At 35.7% G+C, this 9,527-nt stretch overlaps 1 protein-coding gene and 1 pseudogene across 1 annotated transcript in view; one reads left to right on the top strand and one right to left on the bottom strand.

The window, feature by feature from the left end:
* The window catches only part of LOC115872326, a 4,251-nt pseudogene extending 2,575 nt beyond the window's left edge, over positions 1-1,676 (bottom strand).
* Positions 1-9,527, top strand: part of MAP3K2 (mitogen-activated protein kinase kinase kinase 2) — a 60,173-nt gene that overhangs the window by 8,289 nt on the left and 42,357 nt on the right. Inside the window, exons 2-4 of the mRNA XM_045298323.1 lie at positions 4,579-4,694; positions 6,032-6,072; positions 8,663-8,762. Coding sequence (XP_045154258.1) covers positions 4,579-4,694; positions 6,032-6,072; positions 8,663-8,762 — 257 coding nt within the window. The remainder of the gene's footprint in view (positions 1-4,578; positions 4,695-6,031; positions 6,073-8,662; positions 8,763-9,527) is intronic.

Raw genomic sequence — 9,527 nt, 5'->3', positions numbered from 1 at the left:
CTGTTTGGATGGCTGACAGTACCTCCCTTTTTTCTTCACCTCTTCAACACTGTCAGATCACTGTCCTTTAATGCCCCTTTTCATTTGTGGACACAAAAAGTAGTTGCACTGAGTGAGGCCAGGTGAATAAGGCTTGAGGCATGAAGGCAAAAGAGGCTTGCTGTTTTTTGCCAAAAACTGTCACACTGAGTTGGCTGTGTGAGCAGATGTTTTGTCATGGTGACAGAACCAGTTTCCCATCTGCCACAAATCAGGCCTCTTTTGTTACACACTGTTCCACTATATTTTTGGAACCTCTAAATAGAAAACTTGATTAACAGTCTGACCTGGTGGAATGAACTCCAAATGCACTATCGCCCTCACATCAAAAAAACACAAATGAGCATCTTCTTGATCATTGATTTCACTTGATGGGCTTTTGGGGTGTGGAAGGCAAGGTGATAATGGTGTGTTCCACTGCCTTTATTGATGCTTGCCTTTTAGGTTGTAAAAACTACCCTGTCTCGTCACCAGTAATGACCTGGGAAAAAGTCTAGGTCGCTTCAGAGCTGTTCTTTCAAAACAGGACATGTTTCCACTTGATGCTCTTCTTTGTGGTCATCAGAACCCGAGACACAAATGTCACAGTGACCCTTCTCATTCCCAAATCTTACATTAAAATATTCTGAACCAAGCTTCAAGATAGTCCAGATAACTTCCACATCTCTTCAGTGGTCTGTCATCGGTCTTTGAGCACAAGTGCACGGATTTTGTTGACATTTTTACCCATTTGGAAAGGTGACGGACATCCAGAATGAGGTTTGTCATCAATCAACATTTCATCTTTTTTGAAACAAGAAAACTACTTGTACACTTGTCTTTGATAGCTGTGTTCAACATCACAACAGTTTCTGTGGAATTTTTCCAGGGCAGGAAACAAAATTTCCTAGCTACACACTTTTCTCTTAAATTGACTATCACAAAAAATGAGGTTCAAGTGAAACTGCTTTTACAAAAAAATTCACTATCACCAAAGAGAACCTTTCCAGGTGACCCCACTGGGTGCACTAACTCAGAGGGAGTTGCTTGATGCTTGCTTGGTGGGAAAAAATGTGTACTAGGAAAGCTCTACCCAATGGAGCTTTTTCCATTTGAGGGGGGGAGGTGCGTACCCCCTTGTATATTGAAAGGACTTACCTTACGTACTCGAGTATAAGCCGGACGTGAATATTAGCTGAGGCACCTAATTTTACCACAAAATCTGCATTAAAAATATGCTGAAAAACTTGGCTTATACATGAGTATATACAGTAGTTGAGCATAAAACCAAAATATTTAAGAGATAATTTCATTAAAACCATTTTGGGCATATGCTTATTCAGTGTATTTGAGAAATCACTACAAAAGAACAGAACAAAACAAAACAATGTGTAGATCTGTTCTAGGGGGTTTCCAAGACTGTAAATCTCTGTAGGAGCTGGCAACCTCATCTTTATTCTTTGCAAGAGAGAATGTCTTCGATAAAAAATACCAGATATGTGAATTATACTGTTAAATAGCTGTTTTTCTGTTGTTACCTATGTTTTGAGCAATGACTGCTCTTGTTTCTGCTGCTCACTACCAAATTGAGCCAAATGCACTCCCATCAAGTCCATTCCAACTCACAGCACCCTTACTTCAAAGTCGGACTGTTCCATGCGCCTTGGCTCTAAATCTTTATCGGAACAGACAGCTGCTTCTTTCCCCCTTGGAGCGAAAGGTGAGTTTGAAACACCAACCTTCTGGTTAGCAATCCATGAGAATTTTTCCATCATCATTCTGGAAACGTAAATTACTACTTGCCATAAAATACAAGGATGAATAAAGTATTACGATAAAATCACGCTTTGATGACCCTGCTGGTATTTGAAATTCCAGTGACACAGCTTCCAGAATCACAGCAACACCAGAGTTCCATAACAGTTCGACAGACTGGCAAGTGGTGGCCAGAACTGCCAGAAGTCCAGGAGAGTCAGAAGAGGACATGGAATAAGGAATATCATTGCTGATGTCACACGGATCTTGGCTTAAAGCAGCGAATACCTAAAAGATGTTTACGTACTTGTGTTTTCTTGACTATATAAAGTCATTCGACTGTGTGGGTCATAGTAAACTGGATAGCCTTGAGATGAATGGGAAGTCTGTAACACTTCATTGTGCTCATGGGGAACTTGTCCATGGATCTGTTCGTAGTTGTGCGAACAGAACAAGTTTTAAAACAAGAAAAGGTGTGCATTGGGTTGTGTCCTCTGATTATACTTGTTCAATCTTTATGCTGACAAATCATCAGAGAAGCTGGATTATATGAAGAAGAGTGAGTAGGAAGGCTTATTAAGAACTGTAATATGCAGATACACAACCTTGCTTGCTGAAAGTAAGGAAAACTTGGAGCACTGGCTAATGAAGGTCAAGGATTGTAGCATTCAGTATGAATTACAACTCAATGTATGAAAGACCAAAACCCTCACAACTGGTCCAATAGCTGACATCATGATAAATAGAGAAAAGGTTGAAGTTGTCAAGGATTTTGTCTTGTGTGTATCTACACATGCTCATGGAGGCAGCAGTCAGGAAATCAAAAGATGCATTGCATTGGGTGAATCTGCTGCACAAGACCTCTTAAGAATATTGAAGAGCAAGGATATTACTTGGCCGACCAAGATGTGCTTGACCCAAGACACGGTATTCTACATTGTATCATATGCATATGAAAGTTGAACGTTGAATACAGAACACCAAATAAGAATAAATGCATCTGAATTGTGATGCTGAATAGGAGAATATTGAAATACCATTCACTGCTAAAAGGACAAACCGATCTGTCTTGGAAGAAGTAAGGCCAGAATGCTCTTAGAGGCAAATATGGCAAGACTTCATCTAGCACATTCTGAGCATGTTGTCAGAGGAGACCAGTTGCTGGAGAAGAACATCATGTTCGGTAAATTGGAAGGGCAGCGAAAAAGAGGAAGATCCTTGATGACACAGTGGCTGCTTAAATGGGCTCAGGCATAGGAACAATTGTGAGGATGACACAGGACCGTGCAGTGTCACTGTGAGTCGGAGCTGACTTGATGGCACTTAAAAACAACATAAAATTACAGAACCCTTTATTAAACAACAATAGCAAAAGTGTTTGTTGATATGTTCTTTGCCTAGGTCTTTTTTTTAAATCTCTGTTCCCAAAGAATTTCAGATTTGATTTATACTACATATAAATGGTAGTTTTAGCATCCTTATGGGACTCAAATTGTGCCCCGTTTATTCTCTGAGTTTGGAGAACAAATAAGTCTGAAGGGCAGGATCAGGTTCTAAAATGGATAGGACACTAACACGATTCTTGAGGACAACCCTTGCTAGTTTCAGAGAATGAACAGGTGTAGTACCATGATAGAATTTTTCCCTCAGAACAACTTTCTTGACCTTTTTCTCACCTGTGCAGTTTTCCATTTTCTTAGAATTTCTTTCTAATGAGCCCCAGTGATCATCATGTGTCCTTTGAGAAAATCTGTCAAGATTACCCTGTTGGAATCTCTAAAAATAGCCACTGTCCCTTCTGAGATGACTTCTGCCTTGAATTGAACTGGCTTCGGAGAGCCTTCTGGAAGTCACTGCTTCTATTGGGCCTTTTTTTTTTAAGGCACCCTAATGAGGCCATGACAAGTGTATTACTGAACAAACTGACCCCTAATAGCGATATTTTTTTACTTACCTTTGTATATAAAGTATCTGTGATTACATTATGTGCTGTTTATTGTCATTAGAATTTACTTACTAGTAAAAGTCAACTAAATTGTACCCAAAGTTCTTCCAGTGCATTTATCATTTGCATTACTAGGAGGCCCACAGAAATAATTTTTTATATGTTTAGAAGATACTAAAAGACTCATGGATTATGACGCTTGCTTTCCTTAGTTTTATGATTTAGTTCTTTTTGTAACACATTGATCTTTTTTACATTGTGACCTTTAAAATTCTTACTGATGTAGCTCGTTAGATAATCTGTTATATGTAATTGAACCTCATGGTGAAAGTTTGAGAGAACACTTCCAAATATCAGTACCCTATTACCCACAACTGAAGCTCTTCTTTGTTTCTGACTTTATTAGGAAACCAAAACTAAAATGAATCTTGTACTTTGAATATTAATGCTGTGAAGTGATGGTATTTTAGAAAGTTAATTTCCCCCCCATTTGTTTTAATTAAGACTTTAAGTGGCTTGTTGGTGATGTTTTGAGTCATAGAAAAATTTGTCTTTGTTTTGATCTGTCTACTTTGACCCTTATCCTAGGACATTATATCATTAGAAAAATCAGAATGACTTAAACCTTACCTCATGTCTCATGTGAACTGTAGTCTGGAGCTAGAGTCTAGCACAATTTTAATGCTACTTAACCTTAATTATTAAATAATTTAACAATTATTTACCAAAATATTGAAATGTGTTCATCTAAGAGTTTCTAGATGCATTTTCCAGTAAATTTAATGATAAAGTTTGTGTTTTATGTCTATGAGAAATATACATTAAAATGACAATATTTTGTTTTATTTTAAAATACTTAGATGATCAGCAAGCCTTGAACTCAATCATGCAAGATTTGGCTGTCCTTCATAAAGCCAGTAGACCAGCATTATCCTTACAGGAAATTAGAAAATCAAAATCAACACCAAAAAAACAGGTATTTCTATCAATAATCCTTTAATATCATTTTTATGGGAGTTAATTCTCTTTAATATCCTGATCTTGTAGGTTCAGTTATAATATTTAGCTTTTATACTTTTGAACCAAACATATTATTGCTTATTATATTCCCGTAAGATGTATGTTTGAAAACATAATTGTTTTATTTAATTTGCATATTTCCTAAAGATAATACTTCATCTCCTTTTAAAGGACTTAGTATAAATATGTTATTTTTATTTCATCTAGTTTATTTTGAAACCTAATTTACAAATAAAGGATGATTTTTCTTATAAATGAAATTAAATTGTCATGTCTGACATAAAAAGTAGAAATACAGGCTCCTACATTTCCCTCTGTAACACGATTATCAAAGCCCCCATATTCACGATGATAGCACTAATAGATTCTGATTCTTTTTTCTATTGTGCCTAGACTTGGCAACTAATTTTCACCTGTGCTCGTTGATAAACACTTTTGATTGGAATTGACACTAATAAAGAGACAACCTTCTTTCTGCTCTATTTTTAAATGAGTGGCTAAGAAAAAGAAACAATAAAGTTGAAATTCTACCTGATTTCTTTCTTTTTTCAAAACCATTTTATTGGGAGCTAATACAGATATCATAGCATTCCATAGTTCAATCACATCAAGCAGTATTGTTGAATTGCAACCACAGTTTCAAAACATTCTTTTCCTTCTTGAACTCCTTGATATCAGCTTCCCTTTACCCCTCTCTCCCCCACCGTACACCCCTGGGACCCTTATTCTACTTTTTGTCTCTAGAGGTTCATCAGTCCTGGGTTTCATATACCGAAAAACATATAACGAAAATTCAAGAGGGTTATACCTAATGATAAAATACATCTGAGATAAACCCAATATGAAATCAAAACAAAACAAAACACAGAAAAGGCTGAAAACCAGATCAGGCCCAACATGTATCGGGGGGTGGGGGGCTCAATTAACAAGGTTCTAACTGTTCAAGTTAGGTTTATCATTCTGATTTCCTATAGTTACCTCTCCAGTCCTCTGTTTGTAACAAATTTCTTCCCATCCCTACATTATGGATAGAGGGAAATCACCAGAGGCTTCTTCCCTGTGTAGATCTCACAAATGTATTTTGGGCTTTCACTGTTATCCATAACCATCTGCAAACCAGAATCTCACAATTTAGCTCTGATACTGTTCCCTCCTTCAGACTGTAAATTGCATGATTTACAATCCTTCGGTTACTGATGTTGATATGCTTCTTCCATGTGGACTTAACTGACATCTCTCTACCTGATTTCTTAATGACTTTAGTCATAAGATCAATTTTTCATTTCATTACAGAATGATGTTCGGGTCAAATTTGAACATAGAGGAGAAAAAAGGTAAGCAAAGAAATAATTTCATGTCAGTTCATTGCTTTTAATTAAACATGTGTTGTAGTTAAGTCATTAAAGGTTTTTCCCTAGATTTTATTGAAGATTTCTGACTTATAAATTGAGAATAGAGTAGTACTTACTAATATGTAATAGATACTTAAGCCCCACCTCCGCCCCTCAAAAATAGCAGAAAAATACTGGAACAAATATACCAAACATATCTCCTTTCAGAAAGGATATCAAATGACAAGATGTCACCTTTTAACCTAACTACATCTTCAGTAATTCACCCTGCAATGTCTGATAGCATGGCTATTCACATCCCTGGTCCTTAGTTGGAGGGGATCCACAGGAGACTTTCATCCCTCTGAATTAATAATCCATAGCCTTCTGAAAAACAAAGTGTTCAGAATTTAAGCTCTAATATCTTTCCCCCAACCTAGTGTGCTGCTTTCATGTGGACTTCGCTGACACCTCATGTAGATGGCTACTTGTTTAAAGACAAGCCTTTAAGACCCCAGATGATATTTTTTCTGCATCTAGTTTCTTATCCACGCTTTACTATAGCACCCATATCTTCATTGATATATATCAAGCAGGCCCATGTCGTAAGAACTAATTTTTCTTAGATTCAGGCTGATTAAGTTTGAGCTCAAAATCCATTCAGGGTTCATATATGTCCCTGGTTCACTTTAGAGACATGATTATTATTTTTTAGAGAACATTATAAATCATCCCATGGAATACAGTAATTTTATTGATTACTCTGATTCTATTGATATTATTATTAATTTAGCCAATAGTAGAGAATGTAAAACACTGTTGAGAAAAGGAAAGTATACATGTGTAGAGTTTTTTAAACAGAAATATAAGGATTGTTGATTCGTATAGAATAAAATTTTAAGTGACTGGACACTACACAATGAGCATTGGTGATAGAGCAAAACTTTCAATAATGCTTGTTCACATAGGCAGAACTACATCTGCTAGACTAAGACATGTCATAAAAGAGCAAAGAAAGTATAAAAGGAACAAATACATGGAAGTCTTGAGTTGCCATTTATTAGGCACCCTCAAAGCAAGATATCTGAACCAAAGTGCGTTGACTTCCAAATCGATAGCCTGCTGCTCTTCACACTAGGGCATTTCTATCGTAAGCCCAAGGGTATATTTCATTTTCTTTAATCTGCTACAGGTGTGTTTAAGGTAAAGTCCAAGTCGCTTAGTGAGACTTCCAAATCAGAACCTTTTGGTGTGGCTTCTAGAAGTGTTGGCACCTCAGTACTTAGACTTAAGATAGGCTAAATATTAGATGTTTGTAACTACTACTGAATAGGAAATAAATAGGATAAGCTTACTACATAAAGAGACATTGAATGTTACCATTTTATTTCATTTCTTAGTAGAAATTAATTTCTCTTTATCATTATTACATCATCTCTCCAGATAACTCTACAGAATTTATGAACATAGACTGACCTGAGTTCACAGTTTTTACTATTTTCCTGAATATTTTTGTTTCAAAGTGATGGTGATCCTGGTTGTGCTATAATTGCAACAAAATGTCCTTTTAAAAGAGACCGTTGGACTTTATTTCTGCTATTTATGTCTCTTAATAAGTTAAGTTAATGAAAAATGTATCAATTTGAAGGACTTTTTAAAAGACTTACAAATTATAAAAACTGAAGGTTAAAATTTTTTTTCCCTGCTGAGATACTAAAAATTGGGATATTCTAGTTATGCTATTTATACTATACAACTATTCTCCCTTCTACTTTTTTTCTTGCTTAAGGTTTTTTCATGGATATTTTCCCAGTACTTCCCCCATCTATTTAGCAGTACAGTATTCCTTGAGTACTTACCATGTTTCAGAGACTATGTTAGCCCTGAAGGGACAATGTGAGAAAGCCGATATGGTCCCTTCCCTTGTGGAGTTTACAGTCGAGTGTGATAGTTCTCAACCATAGTTGTATGCTCTCTAGAGGCAGTACAGGCCCGTACATTTGGATGTAGGAAGAAAATACTAGAACTTTAATTTACTTTAAAAATTTAATCATTTAAAAACATTTATTTGGGGATATGCTTATACAATATATGAGGGGACTTAAAAAGTTGATGGAAACATTTCATTATCTTTTAATTCCATTTTTTCATACACTTTTTGAAGCCTCCTCATATGTCCTCATAAAGATTGAGTTCATATGAGTACACAGTAAGTCTGAATCTCTAAAGAATGACTTTATGCATTGTAAAAGTTTTATTGCCTTCCACTGTGTGGACGTGCTATAATTAAATCGTTTCCTTAATGAACACTTTGCACTACTCTTTAATATTAATGTGACAGTTTCCACTCTAGTTTAAAATTTCAGAAAGTTTTAACAACTTTTCACTTTTCCAAGATAGAATAAACTTCAGAGTTATTAATCTTTGTGGAGAATCTGTACACTGAATCAAAAATGAATTGTGGTATTCAAGTAAAGTAAATGCTTATACGATTTTACTTAATTTTGCATCTCTATAGTCAATTGATAACTGTTGGAGGTTTTACTAGACTGTGTCTAAGAAAATAAAGTCTTTCAAAATTCTGTCCGTATAGAATCCTTCAGTTTTCCAGGCCAGTTAAATTGGAAGATCTGAAGTCTAAAGCTAAAATTGCCTTTGGACAGCCTATGGAGCTACATTATACCAACAATGAGGTAAACATTGTTGCTTTTAATGGTTCTTATTTTGAAATGTAATATATCGCATGTATGAGATTATTTTAGGGTTGATGTGCTTTGGGGCAGGGTAATATGGTATGTTACGGTAATAATGTATCACAAGTAAATATATAATTTTTGCCTAATTTATGTGGAATTTTCCATTGTGGAAAATAGTAGAGGTTACTACTGTGAAAACAATTGTGTGAAGAACTATGATAAGAGGAGGTGTATGTACACTTGGAACCCTGCTACTTATTCATGTTTTATTTTTACTCTGTGTGCTATATTAATTATCCCCAGACTATTCCTGAGACTATCTGTTCCATTACTAGGATGCACATATTGTCTCAGAAAAAAAATCTTTGTGGTATATTTGCCGATGAACTGTTTTTTCCTCTCATACTGGTCACTTGTCAGACTAAATTTAGATAAAACTTAAAAGGATTGTTGTAATATTCTTTAAGATATATTAATATTTAGATTTCATTTTTAACAGTTATGTTGGTATATATTTCACATATCATATAATTGAATAGTTCATTCACATCAAAGGGTCACAAGGAAGAGATGAGCCAGTCAGGGTGCAGTGTAGCACCGATGAAACATACAACTTTCCTCTAGTTCTTAATTCTACCTTACAAATCAGGCTAGACAAGAGGATGTATACTGGTACAGATAAGAACTGGAAACACAGGGAATCTAGGACAGATAAACCCCTCAGGATCAATAATGAGAGTAGCGATACCAGAAGGGGAAAGG

The sequence above is a fragment of the Echinops telfairi genome, unplaced genomic scaffold (assembly GCF_000313985.2).
Source record: "Echinops telfairi isolate 266 unplaced genomic scaffold, ASM31398v2 ScPeMD7_4;HRSCAF=17, whole genome shotgun sequence".
Taxonomy (NCBI): Eukaryota; Metazoa; Chordata; class Mammalia; order Afrosoricida; family Tenrecidae; genus Echinops; species Echinops telfairi.
Note: the sequence above shows the minus strand (reverse complement) of the source record. Positions and strands in the feature narration are given on the sequence as shown.